This window comes from Penicillium soppii (assembly GCF_028829465.1).
Source record: "Penicillium soppii strain IBT 18220 chromosome Unknown utg000007l, whole genome shotgun sequence".
In the NCBI taxonomy this organism is placed as follows: domain Eukaryota; kingdom Fungi; phylum Ascomycota; class Eurotiomycetes; order Eurotiales; family Aspergillaceae; genus Penicillium; species Penicillium soppii.
The window spans coordinates 1,490,815-1,513,540 of record NW_026643237.1 but is presented as its reverse complement, the minus strand read 5'-3'; the positions used below and the strand labels follow the sequence as shown (position 1 = coordinate 1,513,540).

General features: G+C 49.1%; 5 protein-coding genes across 5 annotated transcripts; 2 read left to right on the top strand and 3 right to left on the bottom strand.

The window, feature by feature from the left end:
* Positions 1-98: 98 nt before the first annotated feature.
* On the bottom strand, positions 99-2,724 carry N7529_009836 (putative sugar hydrolase; the record flags this gene model as incomplete). The annotated part of the gene is made up of 6 exons (XM_057245363.1): positions 99-1,235; positions 1,310-1,587; positions 1,644-2,299; positions 2,379-2,442; positions 2,504-2,618; positions 2,692-2,724. The coding sequence occupies 6 exons, from the start codon at positions 2,722-2,724 to the stop codon at positions 99-101; spliced, it is 2,283 nt and encodes a 760-aa protein (XP_057093626.1).
* A 613-nt stretch (positions 2,725-3,337) lies between these two features.
* iml1 (GTPase-activating protein IML1) lies at positions 3,338-8,830 on the bottom strand (the record flags this gene model as incomplete). The annotated part of the gene is made up of 1 exon (XM_057245362.1): positions 3,338-8,830. One exon carries the CDS (start codon positions 8,828-8,830, stop codon positions 3,338-3,340), a length of 5,493 nt encoding a protein of 1,830 aa, XP_057093625.1.
* Positions 8,831-12,617: 3,787 nt separating this feature from the next.
* N7529_009834 (putative C6 transcription factor) lies at positions 12,618-15,069 on the top strand (the record flags this gene model as incomplete). Its single annotated transcript, XM_057245361.1, has 3 exons — positions 12,618-12,994; positions 13,063-13,863; positions 13,932-15,069. 3 exons carry the CDS (start codon positions 12,618-12,620, stop codon positions 15,067-15,069), a joined length of 2,316 nt encoding a protein of 771 aa, XP_057093624.1.
* Positions 15,070-15,537: 468 nt separating this feature from the next.
* On the bottom strand, positions 15,538-20,193 carry N7529_009833 (transcription factor domain-containing protein; the record flags this gene model as incomplete). Its single annotated transcript, XM_057245360.1, has 10 exons — positions 15,538-16,947; positions 17,006-17,567; positions 17,620-17,718; positions 17,879-17,945; positions 17,998-18,060; positions 18,641-18,772; positions 18,830-19,226; positions 19,284-19,516; positions 19,589-19,649; positions 19,702-20,193. The coding sequence occupies 10 exons, from the start codon at positions 20,191-20,193 to the stop codon at positions 15,538-15,540; spliced, it is 3,516 nt and encodes a 1,171-aa protein (XP_057093623.1).
* A 726-nt stretch (positions 20,194-20,919) lies between these two features.
* On the top strand, positions 20,920-22,642 carry N7529_009832 (Major facilitator superfamily domain general substrate transporter; the record flags this gene model as incomplete). Its single annotated transcript, XM_057245359.1, has 4 exons — positions 20,920-21,033; positions 21,095-21,241; positions 21,310-21,852; positions 21,917-22,642. 4 exons carry the CDS (start codon positions 20,920-20,922, stop codon positions 22,640-22,642), a joined length of 1,530 nt encoding a protein of 509 aa, XP_057093622.1.
* Positions 22,643-22,726: the final 84 nt, after the last annotated feature.

Here is a 22,726-nt window from a genome sequence, read left to right as displayed (position 1 = left end):
CTCTCTCCCCCAAGATTTAAATATGATTTGATCAATTTGATAATTTATTGACGTTGTAAGCAATCTATTCTCTTTCTCTCCCTCTCTCTGGTTTCAATTTAAGCAACGTAAACAATTTTGACAGAATGGCCGGTTGCTTCAACTTTTCCATCCGCCGCAGGAGAAAGCCGGACAGTCTTCAAGATCTCGTCGGTTTGGGCTGCATTGACAAGGTCAACCGTAGTCTCACTCTGCAAACGACCATTGACCAATATCTCAACTCCTGACAGGGAATCATCCTCGGGTGCTTTGATCGTGGGATTAATGACAGTCACTGATCCAGGCCGGATCAAGATAGGCAGAGTATCAAAGTCATGAGTCTCGGTATACCAACGACCAGGCTCATAGGACTTTGAATGATCAAACCACGAAACCCATTTCCCTGCCTCATCATCAGGAGATTGGGGCACATAGAATGTCACCTCACCTTCCTCGGAAAACACTGGTGCAACCAACAAGTTCGGCCCAAACATATACTGCGTATCAACAGCATACGTATTCAAATCCTCGGGGAACTCCAAGAAAAGCGGCCTCATCAGCGGCGTACCATCTCCATGGCCCCTCAACGCCTCCTGCAGAATATACGGCGTGAGCAAGATCTTCCGCTTCACACAATCCCGCAGTACATCGGAGCAGTCCTCGCCATAGATCCACGGCACCCGGAAAGAAGACGACCCATGTAGTCGTGAATGCGATGACAGCAGTCCAAACTGCACCCATCTCTTATACAACGCCGGCGGCGGCGTGCCCTCAAATCCACCGATATCAGACGCCCAGAAGATATACCCAGAAAGCATCAAGCTCAGCCCGCCGCGCAATGACTCTGCCATTGCCTCGAATGTGCTTTCGCAGTCGCCACCCCAGTGCACAGGGTACGCCTGGCCACCTGGCGCGGTGCTTCGCGCAAAGAGAAGGCCCTGGCTGCGTCCGACGCGGGCGCTCAGAGTTTCATACACGATCTTGTTGTAGAGCAGGGCGTAGTAATTGTGCATTCGCTCTGGATCCGCGCCGTTGTGGTACTGGATGCTCTTTACTGGGATGCGCTCTGCAAAGTCGGTCTTGAAACTGTCGACGCCCATCTCCATCAGTCGCTCCAGGTGGCTGTTGTACCATTTGCAGGCGGCGGGGTTCGTGAAGTCGACCACCGCCATGCCTGCTTGCCAGAAGTCCCATTGCCAAACTGAGCCGTCGGTGCGCTGGGTATGGTGTCAGGGAATTCGGTCTTGTTTTCTTGTTGGAATGCGACTTTGATCAGTCAAAGACGACGTACCTTGATGAAGTATCCATTTTTTTTGCCTTCTGCGAAAAGCGGAGATGCTTGTCCAACGTACGGATTTATCCAGACGCTGATCCTCAAGCCGCGATCTTTCAAGCGCTTGAGATAGCCCACGGCATCGGGGAACATCTCGGAATCGAAGTCGAAGTCACACCAATGATATGACTTCATCCAGAAGCAGTCGAAATGGAACACCCCAAGGGGGATATCACGATCACGGAAACCATCAAGGAACCCTGTGACAGTCTGTTCGTCGTAGTTGGTCGTGAAACCTTTGAAACCAGATCAGTTTTTGCAATACGCAAGACGTCAGACAATTCGAACTCACTGGTCGTAAGCCAGAGATTGTAACTCCATGAAGGGACCAGAGCCGGTCTGCCAGTCAGAGAAGTATACCGATTAAGGATCTCCTTCGGTGTCGCCCCATAGACGACAAAGTACTCAATCTCCTCACCAGGAACCGAGATATTGACCCTTGTCGTCCGCTCAGACTGCACCTCCAGACTCACCTTACCGGGATGGTTCACGAAAACACCATACCCCCTGGAACTGATATAGAACGGAATATTCTTATACGCCAACTCCGAAGAAGTCCCCCCATCTTCATTCCAAATATCAACCGTCTGCCCGTTCTTAGCCAGGGGTCCGAACCGCTCTCCAAGCCCATAGACCTTCTCGCCAACGCCCAGGTCCAGCCCCGCGAGCATATATCCCTGGCGCTCGGCGTAAATGCCGTCTTCATAGCGGTGCTTTTCGCTCCTCTGGTCCCGCACGTATCCGATAGAGCGGTGCGATTGGCCCGTCAGCTTCTTGCCTGCCGGAGAGCGGAAAACTAGATCGAGCTCGTTGGCGGCAGTGTTCACGTCCAAATCGAGTGGCCCGCTTTTGTAGTTGAGCGTGGTTTCCTCCTTCTTGTGCTGGATGCTGGTGTGTCCCGTACCCTTGTTCACATGGTAGTGAGGGCCGTTGTCATTTTGACCTGCCCTGTAATGAGTTAGTATGATCCTATACATTGCTTGCAAGCATCGGATGGAATTTGCTATTCTTATCGTGGTTTACTGACCAGTGCACGAGCTTCACACCAATGATTCCTTCCAGCGGAGAGGTGATTTGTGCCGAAACGGTTGCTGTGAATTTTACTTAGCTTCTGGTGCACTGGTTGCTCTGTTTCAAGGACATTGAACATACGGGAATTGAGTGTGTCTCCCCGGTGTCTCTGGAACTTGTTCAGCAGCAGATTGACGGAATCTCCTTCAATCGAAAACCGCTCAACATTGCTCATCCACTCAATATTGACACCCTCCTACGGGATCCATGGACGTTAGTTAAATGTCCACGTTATGATACATTCACCAAGCAAAAGCAGTTGAAAATACCTGCAGACACCACATCCCCGCAGTGAACTTCATCTTGAAAGGAATGTAGTCTTTCCAACCAAGATGTAGTAGAAGAAACTATGTAAAGGCTTTATAAATGATACCGAAGGTGTCTCTGTTCCAGCGCTGTCAACAAGCAAGACTGAATTGAATCAAAAGCGAAAGAGAAAACAGACAGCTGGAGCTCTTCTAGTTTCACTCTAGCAAGTCTTGTAGCCAGGCCACATTTGACACGGAACTTCATCCATGGCCTGATTCTGAATGGCGCCTCTTTGGAGCTCCGCTATTTGCTTCTGGAGCTTGGAGTAGCACATAAGGCGGGGCAAATGCTTGGGACTTTGGATTGGAATGAAATGTCCACCAACCAGGACTCGGTGTTGGGATATCGGCTGAATTGGAGAGATCCGGCTAAATGCCAGGATGGCGCTATGCGTTGGGATCGGATCAGGCTAGGTAGTATTATCCGCGCGTTGCCCCTCGATCATTGGTAATACTATCAAACCACAGAACTATTATGAGTTACCTGGGTAGGAAAATGTTATGCTTTATTAATACAATAGCCAAAATGTAGACCAATACACTATATAACAGACATAGCGTTTCATTGTGGTACAGAATCATCAGAAAATCAATGGGTATCTTTGAATTATAGCAAGGGTCGTAGAGTGCCACTCCTAGGGCTTGCATTATAGCTAAGGCTTTCTGCTCGAGCCCTGCGCGAGAATTCCGGCGACATCAGCCCCTGGGCCTCATGGCTGATTCGAGACGGCAGACCCGGAGGCGGCGATATATGATGACTGACGACACTGGCAGGAAGCTCCAGGGATGGGATCGATGCATCCATTAAATTGGGAGTGGAAGGCTCCACCTTGGTGGATGTTGGTCGGGCATGTGATTCCGAGTAGAACTGTTCCAATTGGGCGGCATCGCTGCAAAACTCAACGAGACCATTGAGAATGTGCTCGGGGGCGCGATACAAGTTGGCCGAGTCGATACTTGAGGATCCGGAGAGGGTCAATGGGCTGCCGATATCGTGAACTGGCCGGGTGAGAGGAGACAGTCGGGGGGAGACACGATCGAGCCCATCGTAGTTGCCTGTGCGTCCTCGGAACTCTGACCGGTTGTGACTTTCGAAGCGACCTGCATCTCGGCTCGCTGTGCCACGGGTGCTGACTAGTCGGTTGGCAAGGAGGAGAAAGTCGCCCTCATCGGTGATCTGGGCGAGAATGCTTCCGCTTCGGTGGATGAATTGCGGGTAGAGATAGTCGGGCTTTCCCCAGGAGTAAGATACTTCTACGTCCGGTGGGAATGCGGAGCAAGCTTCAAAGTCAAGCACGAAGTCAAACTTGCGTAGAATGGCTTTTTGATAATAGAGGCGATCGGGTGGACCTGGTTGCGCAAACGATGCATTGTTAAACACTGTATGCAGTGGTCCCTTGGGAGGTGCGACCTTGAGCTTGATCTCGTAGGGCTTTCGGAATGGCTGAGTTTTGTCAATCGCGCATCCCTCGGAGATCGGTACCTGTACCAATTTCAGGCCAAATTTCTCTGCAGTCGAGGCCCAAGAGAGCACAGTATCTTCAATAAGCTTGGGGGTCGTGCTCATCCAGCTAAGCTCAATATGGAAGCAGTTTTCGGGATTGTGTAGTCGGTCATAATGGAGGTCGATCACCTCCGGTCGGTTCGACCGTTTGCGCGGGTCAACATCATACTTCATTGATTTGGATAGCATGATGGCGACTTTATTTTTAGCCTTAGAAGGCGTGCTAGGAGTCTGTGGAGTGCGATCATCGATGCTGTCCGATCGAGCCTTGAGACTAGCAGGAGATTCCTTTGCAGTTCCGATGGCGGGCGTCGACGGTATTGACTTGTCCGGCCGAAGCTGGGGGAACCAGCCTCCTCGAGACTCTGGACGGGTGACACGATAATCGGCACAGACTTGGTAGAAATAGTTACCATCTCGGAAGTTGTGTCTTTTTTCCACGTGCTGGAACAGGCCATGTTTCATCAGCTCATTGCCAAATTTAACTGCTTCCTCGCGAGTATCGATATCACGCAAGTTTTGCAGCAGCCATGTGGTGAACTCAAACCCAATAAAACAATTGTAATGCAATCTCCAATGCCACCTTCTGTCCATCATACGAACGCCCTTTTCGCCTTGGATTATTTGTGCCAGCGACGAAAGACTGATGCTGGATCTGTCTAGCAATTCAGATTCAGGCAAGAGCTGAGCAGGTGCGTTGTCAAGGCCCGGGTCGGTGAGCAGCAGCCGGTCTAGTTCTGCTGTAACAACTTCCGAGGGATTTCGTGTTTGGTACATGATATTCAATGGATTCTGGTCTCTCTTGGGATGCGAGGTCTCGAAAAGCTTCTCTTCGGGCGAGACGTATTTGTACCGCTGCCAAATGTGGGTTAATTGGCTGATTCCGATCAGGTGAATTTCTTCTTCGTTGTCTTCGCTGAAAGGCTGCAAATGAGGCCGAGAACCGGGGTGAAGTTGAAGCGGGATCAACACGTAACGAACTCGCCAGAAATGCAGCTGCTGTGCTGGATTCTGGAGGTAATCTCGATGACCAGCCACGTAATTATCGGCATAGTTCCAATTGTACTCCTCGGAGGTAGGATCTAGCTTGATGTCCTTGACTTCATATTCCCGACTTAAAATTGTCTTCATGGCTGGCTGATAGAGAGTGAATGTAGGTTTCTTGGGATAGGTGGGCATCGCGGAGTTTTGATGCGTGTATCGGGTTACTTCAACCTCTCCCCCTACAATACACACTAGTCGATGGATAGTATTGCCCTTGGAGAGGAATACGGCGAGTCCATCGCGATCAAGCCCTCGGAAATCAAAGACATTCAGCGATTCGAGGGCGGGCTGTGCTGAAACCTCGGCCACCTGTTTCCCAACGATGATCTGGAACCCATGCGAGAGCCGCAGTGAGATCATTTCTCGTAAAAGTACTCCACGTGTCTTTGGGGCTTCAATGCCTTCCGAGTCCTCGTTAGGATAGACTCGGTATGGCGTCTGCAAATAGTCCGAAGCGAGCACACTAGCAGTCGGGATCTCTTCAGTAGTCAATGGAAGAATTGCTGGGGACTTTAAACTCTTCCACTTGACTACAGCCACATGTGGCGGTCTAGGGTACGCATGTTGCCAACGACCAAACCAGCTGGTATCTCGCAGAACATCCTTAGGAGTATTGCATGGGTTCACTGACCGGACCCACGGAGACAAAGCTTTGCTCGGGGAATCCCGTAAGGGCGGCTCGCGCGGACTAGGGTTCACCGTGAGTTCAAATTTATGGCCACTCGCAGGTCCAACATCCTGATCTCGACCAACTTCATGAGTCGAGATCTCTGCCACAGAAGATGTTAATGAACCACGCCCTACTGGATGTTCTGGGTTTTCTGGTTCCTTCGGGGGGACTTTTGGAGGGACTTTGATAGATATCGGCTTGGAAGGAGTCTGGGAAGCCTTGTTGGGCGTGGAAGGAATCGAGGATACCTCAAAGGCAGTTGTAGTTGAAGTTGTTTCTGATGGACTTAAAGATGTGATACTTCTTGCATCGGAGATTGATCCAGTGGGCGTTTTTTGATTGGTCATGGGCAATGCACTGGCATGTTCTACATTGACCCCAGTGCTTGCTTGGGCTCTTGGTGGAGTGGCACTCAAGCCTCGGAGCGCAAAGCTGATTGTTCTGGAGATTCGAGAAGTCATTGGGGCCGGTGCTTTTTTCAATGCCGGCTTGATGGGAGACATGCTGCTGACCGAGCCTGGGCTTTTTTGTGTCGTCATGTTTGAATCAATCCTTCGAGGCCTACTAGGGTGGAAGGATTCATTCTCCTCTGCTGGATTGGTTTCATGGTCTCGTAGGCGCATGATTGAACGTGCAGACAATCGTTCGTGCACCGCGGCGCCGGCGGCCTGAACCTCCGACTCACTAGGTCTTTTTGGCCTCGACGTTCTGCGAGGCTGGAGCTTTTTCGGAGAGACAGCAAACAGATTTTCATCATATTGGTCCATCCAGGCCATCACGGACTTTCGCGAACTTTGAGTATCTCTGATGTGTGAACTATTTTGTTCGGAAGCGTTCTGGATGAATGACCCGGGGCGTAGACTATCGCTGAGTTGTGTCTTAAAGGGTGATGAGTTGGGGAGGCGAGGTTTAGGAGGGACCCGGCCAGCCGAACTGTATCCAGGCCAGGACGCACGAGTCTTTGCTCCACCGCGGCGTTCAGTGAGGTAAGGGATGGAGATATTCGACTGTTCGCTTTCCATGACTCCCATCATTTGGATCTCATACATACGCACTCGTGGTGTGAATGCTTTGGACGGCCGGGTGACAGTAGAGGAAATGGGCGCATTTGGGTCTTTCTTCAAGATGCGTCGGGCCTCTCGGTATGTTTCAGGGTTCCAATAAGAGATATCGAGCCAATGTGGGATCCCGTAGCTCCAATCCTTGGCTTGAGGAGTCGTCCGCTCCCTCATTCTGGTTGCCGAAAGATATGAGCTGGGGGAGAGGTACGAGGACCTGCTCACAACACTCGACAAGGAATGTTGCATCTCTGGGGAAATTCGACCCATATAATTCTCGTTAGGACCTCCCGCGACTTCAGACTGTCGCTCCACTGGCTCCCGGTATTTAAACAGAGGAACGGAGTGGAGAGGCATTGGGCTCAAACAAACCAAGTCGATGGCTATGCCACGATTCGCAAGTGCTTCGGTTGTAGAAGCCAGAGACTCGTAAGAGACCTCAAAGACACCGCTGCCTGGGGTGATAACAATGATTGAGGTACCAGTGTGGACCATATCTCGATCGATGTGATCGAAAGCAAGATGTGCAGAGGCAAGGTGAATGGCCTCTAAAATATTTCCTCGCAAGGCTGAGCTGGGGTGCCCGGCAATTGTCGCCATGTTTGGCTTGGAAGGGTTCTTGATACCAGTGCCAGATGCAGCACCGATGTCATCTGTCTTTAGTATCGAGACGTCGCGCAGGAAGGTTCTGAATTCTCTTTTGAGCTCGTCGAGAATAGTTGTCCAGTGACCACTTGCCATATCATTGACTACCACACGATAGAAATCTCGGGTTGGGAACTTGTTTATTGCCGATTTGCCGTTGAAATTCCCAGCGATGTTACATTGATTTGTGCTCAGCGGTGTGTCATATTCGACTCGAGTAAACAAGACGATCGTCACTAAGTGTTTTGCGTCGGAATTTAGCCATCTTTTGAAGAGCTCCGGCAGGAAGCCATTGATAACTCGACTAAAAAGAATGTCTCCGGTCCCTTCCGAATCAAAGTCCCACATTTCTTTCGACATTTGAATGAAAAGAACGTATTTGGCAGACTCGCTGCGGAAAATGGGAATTGTTCGAGGGGAGAAATACCCAGAAAGACATTTCTTCTCCCGGATAAAAATGTTCTTGACTGTGGCCTTAATGCTTCCCATGAACATGATTTTTTGGCCTTTGTAGATGATTTTATCCACCAGTTCTGACATGACCAGTCGCCACATATCAGAGCGGACCATGTATTGATCGCGAAAGGCGATATCGACATGAGATGCTGCACATTGATCTCGGTCCACAGTCGACAATAGAACCTGCGTCCTGTTCTTGAACCCAAAGATATTGGCGACGCTATTAGTTACCGAGATTTCTAATTGAGGATGTCGTGCTTTGATTTCCGGTGGAAGAGCTTTCACCACGAACAAACACCGATTCTGTAGTGGAGTTTTGAATTTGGAGGTACTGTCCGCCTGGGACGCCGAGTTCAGTTCGACATGGCTTTCGCGGGCCACTTTTGAAGCTGTCTCTGGCTTCAAATTGGTATAGCCGGCATCTCCAGCCACCCGCATGGGCAGAATCTCGACCACATCCCCAACTTGCACTTCGCTTTCACCGAAAGCCGATAGATTCAACAAGATCTCTTCGCGCGAAAACATTTCATCGTGCACCCACATGGTGCATTGATGTCGCGTCCAGCTTGTTGATGAGAGCCTGACTGTCCTGTCATCGGTTGCCCGATCATGTTCATGGTCACCGTGCGAGGCTGCTTGTGAGTGGGCGGAGCTGCTCTCCAAACTCGCCGCGCTTACTTGCCTTAAATGCGACCGCCTCATTGGCCCGCGCAAAGACATTATGTTTGATTGTTAGTTTGCATATCATTGAAACATTGTTTAAACCTCAGAATTGTGCCAGGAGTCAAGAGATAACCAATAGGGAGATATCTCGGTCACGTGGGTATTTATGCCTGAGGCACCAATATAATTATCAGTAAGGTACCATTCCATCCCAAAGGCAGATCAGGGCTGAGCCTTCAGTGTGCAACACAAATACTTTCACTTATGTACACAATCATAGTTCTGGATTAACATTGATTGACACTAATGATCATGTGATTCTGTATCAGATATAAAAGGGGCTTTGATCATGAGGCTAAAGAATGTAGGCATCCGTCGACTGCCCATACCCCGCACCCTTGTATAAACGGGGAGACATACCTCCCATTTTCTCTTCTGGACAAAACAAAAGCTCTCCAAAGTAACTTCCTTTGATACCCTTCAGGATTTATGTACTTTAAATATGAACTTGTGACCATCTGCTCTAAGCGGTGTATAAGTATGTAAACAGGGCTGACATAAGTGTTGTGCACATATCGTGCATGTACATATCAAGACCCACAGATATATTCGATGCCTCACTCGATGAAAACCACGACAGATGCTACCTAGTCTCTATAGGAAAAACGCTTCGAGACCTTCAATTAGTTACATAAATAAATCGAAATGAAACTGATACAGGTTCATAAAGATGTATCATCAAAACATAATTTTGGCATTAATAGTTCGCATCAAAAGGTTCAACCGGCTTAGCTTCTAGACCCAACCACTTTCCTGACAACGGTCAATTAGAAGAGTTGAACAACTTTCTTATGGAGATTCATGCATAAACCAAACGAAGACCTGATCGTTGGGAGCCTTCCCATACCTGTATATCTCTTCGTGGCATTTAATGGCCCTTTGTCTCTCCTTTTCCTGCAATTTAGTAGACATACACCCTCGTTACGGTTGAACATGGAAGACCCTTTGCTCTGAAGTCGATAGACGAGATTCTAAGACTCTTAGATTCTCAGGTTCTCCTTTTCTCGAGCTCAGAAATCCAGGCCCGGCCTAATTGGCTGGTCCTATGACGGGAATAGTTTTCCGGATTCGCATCCACCCAATCTCAACGTCGGTTCGCATTAAACCTTGGAAGTTTTGCTTCACCTCACTCGACGAAACAAGGCAATCACACTGAGCGGTCGCACTCACAATAAGTCCCGGCTATCCCTGTTTGCCCTTTTATGTTATCGTACCGTGAACATCAGGATTGTCATGTCTCAAACCTACTGTTATTGTTGATTGTTGAGGCTAAGCTGCAACCCTTGGCTCATTCATGCATTGTCACGGACAGCTGGCAGCGCGGCCATGAAACCCTTGGGAATAAAGTCAAGTGCTCATAATTGACCGACATTGCAAAACTCAAGGTAACAGCCAGCAACATGACTGTCAGCTCTCGCCGTGGCAAAAATTCCTTTCTTCCAGTCATGTTTTGAATTGTGTTGCTGAAAACGGTTCATCCTTCTAGTGTCAGCTCTCTCGATTTGAAGTAACCAGGTGGCACATCAGCCTTTTTCTCAATAAAACCACACAGGCTCATGTGTGCTTCCAACAAATATTCCTCGGAGCTTGGGTTGTTTTTCTGCTAGTCTAGCTGAATTTGCATAGCTGCATGACCCAGGACCCACGTGGATTCAAAACTGGGTGTTAAGCCTCAATAGTAAGCAGAGCACACGGCGAGACTCGAGTAATGCTGGTTTACATTGTCTCAGTCATTCTGCTTCCGCAACAAAACAAAGACCCATGCTTTTGTGGCCACGTCCATTTCATCTCTGTTGCTTGAATCGGGTGTCATATAGACCTCTGGTTCTGAGGATGCGTATGGCCTGTGCGGAGTGTGACAAATGCCGCTCATAGCCCGCAATAGAGCCCTGATACTGGCTTTCTCGGGAGAAAATCAGAGACAATCCTTCCGTGGTTTCGATTCGTTGGCTATAAGAACCATCCCTCATTGTAGTATGGCCCAACATCATGCCACCGACATCACCACTGCCACGATTTGTCTTCTATAAGCCTCTGTGACCGGTATTTCCATCTCATACTTGGCCAATATGTCCGGATATTGTGTGGTTTCCTTTCACTGCAGGTACCCGTTGCCATGAGTTCGCCAAAACTGACAGTGCGAGCAACACCGATTTTGCTGCCTCAATTTGAGACTTTTCAATGCTAATATTCCTCGAGACAATCCATGTTTTGTGGCTTCGTGAAGTTCCGTTCCGTGTTGTATTGCGTCCTTGTTGGATGAACACATGCATTCGGTGCAAGCAAAATTCGCGATCTTAGGGTGATGACACCGGTTCATATATCCGTAGTCGCTGTCTATTGAGAGGGTCTTGTCAGCACCAGAAGAAGAAACCTTACATGTCCAAGATCACTCACCTCGCTTTGTTTCCTTTAAACAATGGCCCTGACCTCCCGGAGTCTCCCAGCTGACAGGGACGAAAAGTTTCTCCTGGCCAACCACATTTTTCAAAACAGGGGCCCATCATCGTCGTTAGGTTGCGGGAAATTTTCGATTGTTGAATCAACCCCTCAACCTCTGGCGGAATATTTATCACCGTCGCGACCAAAAAGCCACCACAAAATTGGACAGAGAGAAGCTGACCAGCACTAGTACAAAGCTGCTCCTTTTTTCAGTTTTAACGCTGAAGTTGTCTTGAGAATCCGTTTCCGAGTTGTCAAGGTATGGGGGAATGTCTGCGACTTTCTTGCCCCAAGGGTGAAGGAAACCCGAGTGGTGGGACCGGTCGATCAATAGGAGGATATTGGACGTTCGATCCTAAAATCTCGTTCGTTGAGCCTGTCAACACTGATTGGACCTGGAGGCCGCGACAATTCATGCTTTCGTCTTTTTATGAACCCTGGAGGGGGCAGATACCTGGATGATAGCCTCACCTGAACACAAAGCAATCGCAACCAACACAACAAGATTGTTGCTTGCAATCGATTCTAGATATTCTTTGGATACTCGCTGTTCATCAAAGAACAGGCGGAACCAGTGAAGGATGTGAGTAAAATTCCACGCTACCCAGCGGCAGCTGGATGATGAAGTTCAATCGAAGATGATAAAACAATTGGGAAGATGCAACGTTACGACAGGGGAACATCAACGCCATTGCGCTCGGTCATTCTACTTGGACCGGGAGCTTCGATAACATCAAATCGAATGGCATTCTCCAAAAGCTTGCACACTAACAGCTTTTGGGATCCCAAAAAATTCCGGACTACGCGGACTATACTCTGTACCCACACCTAGATTCCTAAGGTTTTCTCTACACAGATACCACAAGGTATACAACACGTTCTATATTAGTTAGGAAGTGTACAGTACAACTTCTGCCGAAACAAGAGATTTCATGTGATTATATATCAACCCTACTCGACATTTCCTATCTTTCATATTTGAGAGAAACGTCTTACTAGGACACATACGATCCACGATCAGTCTCAATGTTCATTGGTTTTTCCCGCTTGTTGGGGTGGCGAAATTGACCGGCAAACATCTCCAGCATACCACAGGTCTCAGGGAGTATACAATGGTACACACATTGTATATTGTATACCTCAAGTGGAAAAAAAAAAACCTTGTCAAGGGATAGACATATCATTTCAGGTCAATGATCAACAATGATCAAACACCTGCGCTTATCATTATTGTAATGTGGGCTTATAATTGATATTTCACTAGCGTTTCTCCGGGGAGAAAAAAAGGCTCATGAAACATACATATGTATCCAACGACATATTCCCTATATTTGAATCAAATATGGATGAGAACTTTCAATTTATCGAATATACGGACCAACAATCGGCTTTCAATTATGACTGGATCCCCAACTACCGTCATCTTGAATTTCCCAATATCGAAGGGATTCCTAAGCCGGTTGAACCCAAAAGCGACCGATTGACACCATTAAACGCGGTGAACTCTACGAAACCTGTGAATCCTGGGAATCTCAAAGTGGCCATTCCCCGCCACGCACCACCTAGTAATCCAACTAGTAGTGGTCGGGTTAGTCAAGCCTGTGAAAATTGCCGAGAACAAAAGGCCAAATGTACTGGCCATCGCCCAGTCTGTCATCGGTGCCGGGATTCGGGGGCCCATTGCTCCTACGGCGACCGAAAAAAGGAGAAGATGGTTAAGTGGGTATTCCATTTTCCCTGCCAAGTTTCTCTCTTCTCCCTTTACTCTCTCTAATCCCCCTAGATAGGCAGCTGAACGATCTAACCTCTCAAGTCGAGTCCCTTGAGAATTTGCTATGTGATCTTTACCCTAAACTCGAGGCTTCAACCGCCCATCAAGTCGATCAGCGGCTAAAGGATCTAAACTTACGCTCTCCTCTTTCCCACTCAAATTCCTCCTCAATCCCTGCTCAATCGACTGTTTTACCCCATGGTTTTACTAGCATGTTCATCCCCACAGGGGGTGCAAATTATAGTGAAGAGGATCTTAATAGAGGTGACAAAGTACAAGGGATGGGATTTGTCGGTGAACATTCGGAGATGGCATGGCTGTACAGACTCAAACGCGAACTTGACCATGACAGTTCCTCACGAATCAAAGAGATCCCCGGACGTCCTGTTATATCGTCTGTCAACTACTTCCAAGATGATTCCGAGTTCTCGGTTGCTGACGATGTTGATCTCGCACGGTGCCCCCCTCAACACATCGCTAACAGACTAGTGGGTAATTATTTCCACACTGTACATTCTGCGTTTCCGATCATTGCAAAGGCCATCTTCCTAAACCAGTACCGATATTTCTACTCAAATCCGAACCCGCGACCTGGGAAGCGATGGCTGGCTGTACTGAACTTGGTATTTGCCATTGCCACGAGACACGCACTCCTCACCGACCACCCCCAAACCGACCACGATGAACACCATGTATATTTTGCTCGTGCTTGGAAGCTCAGTATGAGGAATGTTTTGGTTGATCACCCCAATCTGCAACAAACACAAGTGGAGGGCATGGCTGCGTTTTACCTATTGTCGGTTGGGCAAGTCAATAGGTTAGTTTCCACCTAAAGGGTCTAGTTCAATTCTGCATGCTCAGTGTCTGATTTCGATTTTTTTATAGGTCATGGAGAATTGTTGGAATTGCGATTCGCTCGGCGATAACAATGGGTTTGAATCTTCGAAGTGAAACAGAGAACATAACACACTTTTCGAAAGAGCTTCGGTACCGGGTCTGGTGGGCGCTTTTCATGCTGGATACCCTGCTATGTGAGATAACAGGGAGGCCACTCACCATGGGACACACATTTTGCACAACGCCCCTTCCAAGTCCATCAGCAGAGGAGGACCTTTGGGATGAGCGTGCCGCGCAGTCGGTTACCAACGAAGGGACACGAAGTACTTTTTTCACTTCTTTGCCTTCTGATACCACGTTTTTCACTTCTTTGCAGTCTGATGCCACTGAAATTCCATCAAGTGGGATTTTGACCCGAAAGAACTCGGGGCATCAGCCATCTAACGGCAAACAACCTGCAGAGCAGCCCGATCAAGCGGGAACCGAAATCATAACCCCAAATGCCTATTTATACTTCCTGTATAGAGTCGATCTGACCCATCTCCTACGGAAGGCAATCGAGATTCTCTATGCCCCCGGGTCAGCGCGGCAACCGTGGCACGAGATTGAATCCGCAATCTCTACCCTTAATAATCAAGCTGATAACTGGCTGTCTCGTCTTCCAGTGGAATTCCAGCTCAAAGCACCAGACCGCACCCGGCAATCCGTACGGCAGCGTATCGGTCTCGCTTGCCGGTTCTACGCCACCAAACTGATTATCCTGCAGCCTTCTATACGTCGCCTCTTCCACAAGTCCTCGGAACCAAGCACTTCAGGAACAGTGCACGAAAAATTGGCAGACATCTGTGTCCAGGTGGCCGGTCAAATGATCGACTTGCTGCCTAAAGAGGTAGACACTGCTTGGATACACGGTGTGGCCCCGTGGTGGTGCATCCTGCACAATATAATGCAGGCTACAAGTATTCTGCTGACCGAGCTCTTAACTCGAACCGCCCCAGGCACCACCAAGGCTGTTGACCTAACAGCTAAGATCACGAAAAGTATCCAGTGGCTGCACAAGATGTCTACGAACGACCCTTCCTCGTTGCGCGCCTGGATCGTCTGCACGGAAATTCTCTCGCGGCATGGCTCGAGATTTGGCGTAGACTGGAGTGGAGATAAGGTGGATATCTATTCTGCGACATGATAGCATGAAACATTTCATCTACCAACGCTCTGTTGGAAGATAATGACATTTAGCGGTCAGCGGTGCATTTGTTTCCCCCGTACGCTCTGTTCTGATTTTAAGCCTCGTCGACTTATAGCGTTCAGTCGTTTCCACTTCCATCCCACTGGTTCCCATGCTGTTCATTTCACTGATTGACTTTCGGAATAACTTTAAACACGTCAGTTGATGCTTGCTTTGCATAAATGCTGCTTCGCCACTGAGACGATTGCATCGCATTGCAACGTGTCTAATTTCGGTACAAACTGCGCTGTTGCATTACACGGCAATGTTCCCGGGCGCATAATAGACTGCCTGAGCATCACTTTTTAGCATTCAGCGTCGAATCCTTTTTAACTCCAGAAAAACCATTCCATCCTTTGTGCAATAACTCTATGGTATGCGCATACACAAAACTTAAGCTCGTTTCGGCCACTCAAGCTAAACCAATCATAACTCATGACACGTATAAAGATTCTCCGCCTCGTTGAAAAACGTATCAACAGGGTGTAGCAGCCCGAGATCGATATCCGATTGCGCGAGGAAATCCTGCATCGTCGGCTCCAGAAATGCCATTTCTGTCGTGTATCCGCCAACCGTATCGCGCACGGGGAAAGCATATGCATCAACGCCAGGTCCTTGCATCGCCGGGGCAGTGGAAGCAGAAGGGAGCATTTCGTTCGTTGGCATCAACGACGCCGGCGATGCAGATGCAGATGTAGAAGCAAGCGGCATGGAGTGCAGAGAAGGATTAGTTGTTGTTGGTGCCATCCCAGGAAGCCCAGACGCAGAACCAGCCAGTCCACCCGCGCCGACATGACCATGCACGACACCTCCCGCTCCCGCTCCCGCTCCCACTACTTCCACACTGCCCTCGCCCCGAGGAACCTTCAATCTGCTCGCCCCGCGATAAACACCCAGACAAACCTTGACCTGCTCGAGATTCGTATAGAACTCCGCAGCAGCCAGATTCCCGTTCTCGGTCATGGAGCGCAGCAAATCCAGCGCTGAGTCGAAGCCGGTCATGTCGGCCGGATTGCCGATCGGGACGAAGCTGGACATGGCCAGGATCAGCGCCGAGGAGAACAGGTAGTGGGCGTGGAAATAGCCGAATGTCGGCATAGAACCGTTTATCCAGCGTGTGAGGATCATGGAGTGCGAGTGTCGCGCTGCATGGATGCAGGCCTCGCTTAGCGTCAGGACCGGCTGGGAGACGGATATATTGTCTCTTTCTGACTGGGGCTCAGTTCCGCTCCTGGCGTTTGGCGCTGTTGTCTTTGCTTTTGCTTGGCTTAGTGTCATTAGGAGGTGGAGGAGGGTTGGGCGCGTGGATAGGATCACGCATTGGTTGAAGGCCATGTGGAGAGAGACGATTGGTTTCTTGCTTGATTCTAGGTCTTCCATGTTGAGGCGGAGGGATTCGGGGAGGGACTCGACCCATGTTTTTAGGGCTTTGAGGAGCTTTTGCACGCGCTGGAGGAAGGTTTCTTGATATTTGCGGCGGCTGTAGAGCTTTGTGATTGTCTCGCCGACTATGCGGGCTAGTTTGATGTTTGCAGTCATGTATTCTGTGTCGGAAAGTTCTTCTTCGTGGCGCCAGCGTGGGGAGATGGTCGATGGCATGTCGACGTGGATGTCTTCGTCAAGGATTTGCATCGGGAGGCCCATTTTGGAGCCCCACATTCGGTCGAAGATGTAGATTGTCCACCAGATCTGGATGCGGTGCTGGCGCTCGACTGGATCGATGAGCTGGGATTCGGGGATGTTGTGATTCAGCCCGATTGTCAGGCCCATCCGCATGGCGTTTCCAATCAGGATGTATGCTGAATGGCGCCGGTTGAGATAGTATGAGAACAGAGACTGGAGATATTATTGTTAGTGCTACGATGTCTAACGCGGTATCTGCTGATCCACCTACCAGTAAGAGCAAGGTTTCTAGATGTGTAACACTTGTTCGTTCCGGCAATATTTGAACCAGTCCCATAGCCCGAGCAAAGTACGACGTGCCGGGTACTCTAGATCCAGAAAAAGGCTCGGATCGAATCGAGTATGCCTGCCCGAAAGCAAACAGAGCAAAGAATTTGCACTTGTTAGCCGTGCAATCAAAATCCTGTGTCTGGTATATCTCTTCCAGTTTATCTAGAGTCGACTTGCGCATCATGAGGTGGTATAAATGGCCTATCTGGTGGATTGCGATTTTGACCAATAGCCGAGCATGGTGAAGAGTCGGCCACTGGATGTCGGCTTCGTTCGCAGCAGCGATTGTCTCTTCACGCTCATACTGCGTTCGCGCGATATGGGGCATCGCGCTGTTTCCCGTCAAGAAACGGCGAAACCGAGTTGCGAATGCCGAACATGCTGCCTCGCCGATGTAGATGGGCGGCGAGGAGGGATCATACCGATGAAACCAGGCACGGTCTCCGATCAGCGGGTTCTGAATGCCGGTTGCATCTGTGGCATCTGTAGGGCGAGAGGGCCCTCTAATGCTCATTAGTATTTTGGGCTGTATATTGCACCAAGATGAATGTCTACCTCTCGGATCGCGTGGAATCGTTAACATCGGCTGCTTGCACCGAGGCGGCCGACTGCTCCCTTAATCGCTGGTTTTCTGCAAGGATCTGATCTAAATAGCTGATCGAAACAGATCAAATTAGTCTTCGAGGTGATACACGCGGAAAAGCTTTGAAAAAGGTTGATTCGATAGTGCAATGCATGGCTTGATCACATACTTCTCGCTAACCTTCACCTGGCGATCCCGAGTGGCATAGGCGCATTCATCGGCGCAACCTACCGCCCGACATTTACTACACGGCAGGTCTCCGGAACATTTGATCTTGTGGGAGTGGCATCTTTGACAGCTTTTGTGTGTTACTAGCGTAGTAGCGTTGGTGGGACATGGTCAGAACGCACGCGACAAATTTTCTTCTTTGAGAGTCCCGAGCTTCCTGATCTTGATCGGAAGTTGGCTCACGCCTTTTCCGGGTCATATTAGCACCAAGGCCTTACAGTTTTAGGCGTTTCGAATTCCTCAAAGATGAGGAGAAGTGACGTCCGAGTTCGGTCGGGAATTTGGAGACTTTGCCGAGGTCTCGGCGCAAATTGGCTGGGAGACCGAAGTGACTAATCGGCAACTAAGGCCCGGGTAGTATCTTGGCAGGACTTTTGATCAGCCTTTTGATGGCATTTAATATACACATTTGTATGTAAAAGACACGTGAGGGACAAATGTATAGTATATAAACCATGGATATTTCTAAATCTCGTGAGTCATGTTCGTCTATCGCGATCTATGTAACAGTTGTATCAAATCTATCATGCAGGCAGTTCATATCGCCAGTGTGCAAAACTGCAACGCAAGCAAAAGTACATCATCTCCTCAAGACTGGGGCTTGGCATCGAGCCCAAATGTTCTTTCAGACCAGCGCTGCATATCGATGCCCCATTTTGCAATAACAAGGACAAGGCAACCGCTGATGATGGCAAAGAAGACGCCTGGATACATAATCAGAAAAATTCACCACCGGGGCACAGAAGATATAGGCCGGGAACTTACAAATAGTAAATGTCCACCCTACTCCTATGGAACCAATTAGAGGCTCGACGGCCGCGGTCGCCGCCGCCGCAAAAATATACTGCACAATATACTTGCAGCTGATGGTTTCGGAGCGTGCATGTGGCATAGCCTCTGGAAGATAGATGGTCAGCCAAGCGCCATTCATGGCTTTGATTATAAACAACTCACCGGCCGAGTAAGTATTCAGAGCATTGAAAGCACCCAACAATCCCACGCCTGCAAAGAAAGCGGCAATGATGGGTACAACCATACCACCCACCTCTTCTTCCAAAGTCCAACAGTATATCAGAGTTGCGGCTGGTAGAACCCCAAACAGCGTGGCAATCCCACTGTTCAGTCGGTCCTGAGGCAGCCGAACGCCGTTTCGTTTGAGGATCCATTTCTTTACAGCGCGGTCGGACAGCTTGCCGCCAACGACGCTGCCGATGAGGAAGCCTATTCCCGGAGAGAGATAGAATAGACCACTGACCAGAGGAGTCGTTAGGTGGAATCGAGGGTTGAAGATTGAGCGGGCTGATGTTAAAATGGCGTATTGGAATGTAGAAAGAAGGCCACAGGTGAGGCACTATTCATTATTAGTGCTGAGGCTTCGCAAGGGATCATTGTAAATGGAAAAACTCACAGCAAGAAACACATTCGGATACACAAATTGGCGGAAGATGCGCAAAGGATTGAACATGCTTATAACGGTGCAAAGCTTCCAGGGTTGGTTGGAGCCTATCACTCGGTTCTTTTCCTGGATACTTGGCACAAAGAGAAGCGATAAAATGAGACCAAGCAAGGTCATTCCGAATTGCAGCCAGTAAATGATGCGCCACTGAGCAAACGTGACGATGATGCCACCGATACAGGGTCCTAGTTAATTGATCAGCCTTTGTCCACTTCTAATCTCGAGATCACCATCTACAAAGCAACAATTCCACATACCGATAGCAGGTCCACTGACAGACCCAACCATGAAGCATCCGACAGCTGTTCCTCGCACAGTCTAGGAAAGTTCGTCAGCAACCAGCAGACCAACTCGAATGATTTCGACAAACTGGTTCAAAGATGTCCGCAATGATGGTCTGTCCAGCGACCATAAAGAAAGTACCGGTGAAGCCACTTAGAATGCGCATCGCAATGAACATGTGCAAATTGATCGACACGGCGGTGCCGGCCGAGCACGCACACAGCACGAGGATAGCGGCGTTGTAGGCATTTCGACGCCCAAATAGATTTACAATAGGACCCCAGATAAGAGACGAGAATCCCATGGCAATCAGCACACCGGCATTGGTGACATTGAGGATCTCCGATGTCGTAGAGAACTCAGTAGCGATCTCCGGGGTTGCGGGTAGTAAGGAAGTGCTGGAGAAGGTGACGGCTAGAGTCATCCAGCTGACGATGAACAGGATGAGTGATTTGCGCCATGTTGGGATGCCATAGGCATTTGACTGCTGAGGCTTGAGAGCTAACTCGTCTTCCGAATCATGGGGCGAATCAACCTGCGGGTTTGGTTTTTGGGACTCAAGGTCCGGTCCGGTTTCCATTTTTGAAGATTAGCAGTTATATATCTAGGCTGATGGTATAGATTGTTTGAATGATGGTCGAATGTCTGTCCATAAGAAGGAAGAGCGTTCTGCATACATTTTGTATGAAAACGTGCTCGGCATGTTGAAACCGTCGCCGAAGACTGGGTTTTTTCTCGTGTGGAGTTTTTTGCTCCGATGTGGATCGGACTGTCAGACCGATCGGCATGGGTACCCAAAGAGTTTAGTATGTAGTATTTGAATATGAAGCCTGGTGAAGTAGGAATGGTAAGAATAGTCAATTGCCTGCAAACGTGAGGTTGAATTCCAGATGCAGTTGGGCAACTCCGAACCAGGGGCCTGGAAACTCAGGCCACTAATTGTTTCTTGTCTAAACTCCACATTTGGAGGGAGTTACTTTTTGTGGTGATTTGAACATGAAAGACCAATAGATGCAAATCATTCGTTTAATACAACCTATTCATCATTCCACTCTCGGAAGAGCATAACACCCAACCCCAATGAACTGGCCATACAGCTTACAATCTACGACCCAGCTGACGCGTCCTCATGCGAGCTTTCCCCAGATCGTATAAGAGCTCGGCAAAAGAGCTTGGCGAAATTAAAGCTTTTGATCTAGCCCGCCAAGACATCTTGTGGCCCAGGGCGGAAAAAAAAAAGCTCACGCAAGGGGTAAACACATTGGAGAGACTTCCAACACAGCGCTCGGGCAGACTTTGATCAACAATGCATGTAGAAACAAAGGATGCCAAAACATCCGATTCTTCGGCAATCGAACAGCAAAGCACATCTCACCTGGTCCTAATCCCCCAGCCCAGTACCTGGCCCCGAGACCCTCTGGTATGACGGAATAGCCTTGAAATATCATAGCTCTAGGCATAAGCTAATCATTCTCCAACAGAATTGGACAACGCGCCGCAAATACACAATCCTAGCTGTATTATGTCTCGCATCTTTCTCCGGTGCCATTGCGCCCTTATCGGGGCAACTAAACCTAGCTGATCAGGAAAAGTTGTACAACAAGACAAAGCTCGAAGAGTCGTATGCAGTAAGTATCTAATCACCCCGAGCCAGTCTCGCTCCTGTATACAAGTATGTATCTCTTACAAATACCAGAACTCAGCCGCCCTAGCCGGCATGGCCGCCGGCCCATTCTTCTTCGCACCAATATCTCACATGCTCGGTCGAAGCTCCGTGATTTTCTGGTGTATCCTTTTCACACTGGTGTGCCAGATCTGGGGCGCCGTCATGACCGATGCCAATGATTACATTCCGTACGTGATCTCGCGTCTCTTCGCTGGCTTTTTCGGTGCCGTACCTACCGTGCTAGGGCCGCGCATTGTCACCGATTTGTTCTTCCTGCATCAGCGTGGCCGTGCCTTCACTGCCTTGCACATGGCGTTCTTGTTCGGCACGATTGCTGGTCCCACATTCTCGGGCTTCGTCTCGGCGCATTCGTTTTTCCCGGTTGAGTTCTGGTGGACGGTCGGGTTGTTGGGATTTACGCTTCTCTGTTGCTTTTGCTTCCTCGAGGAGACTGGGTATGATCGTGAGACCTTGGATCGGAATCCGAAGATTCCAGCTGGAATTGTGGCGAATAGGCTTGCGACGTTTTTCTTCGGACATCGCGTCGTGTTGCCGACTACTTGGAAGGAAACGGTATGTATACAGGGTGCTTTCTTCGCGCCATAGAAGAAACACATGATCTAATGAACTTGAACAGGCCAAAATTGGAATTACACCGTTCCTGATCGGAATGTGTCCGGTGACAATCATCATGGGGATCTTTACATTAATTTCTTTTGGATTTTACGTGGGAGTCAATGCCCTGACACCAGTATGGCTCCAGAAACCCGTTTCTGAAGGGGGCTATGGATTCTCACTAGAGCAAAACGCCGCATTTACATTCTGCCACTGGATCGGAATCATCTTCGTCCAGTTCTACGGTCACTTATTGAACGACAAACTGCCGCTCACACTCGCGCGGCGATACAATGGCGGTGCATGGAAGCCCGAGTACCGCTTACACGTCCTGTGGATTCCTAGCCTTGTGATCAATCCGATTGGGCTGGGGATATTCGGCGCCGCTCTGCAGTATCATCTGCACTATATGGTATTGGCGCTTGCGGTGTTTCTTGTTACTATTGGGTCGTTGGGTAGTGTCCCCGTCACGGTGAATTATGTTGTCGAGTGCTTTACGAAGTATCCGGCCGAGGCTGGCATTGTCATTGGTGCCTATCGGATTGTTTACGGGTTGACGATCAGCTTCTATATTAATCCATGGGTTGAAGCTGTTGATCTTGGGTGGGTTTATGGTATGATGGCTTTCTTTGCGGTGTTCTCTTTCATGTTTGTTATGCTGCTTATGTGGAAGGGACATGCTATCCGCAAGATCCAATTTGCGAGCCTTGGTTCTAGCGAGGAGGGTAGAAGGTTGATGGGAGAGTAGAGTTTTTGTGCATGTATTGCGAAATCCACGGTTTTCTCGCTCTTGCAATACGTTGCATTGATAGCTGACATTATCTTGTTCGGA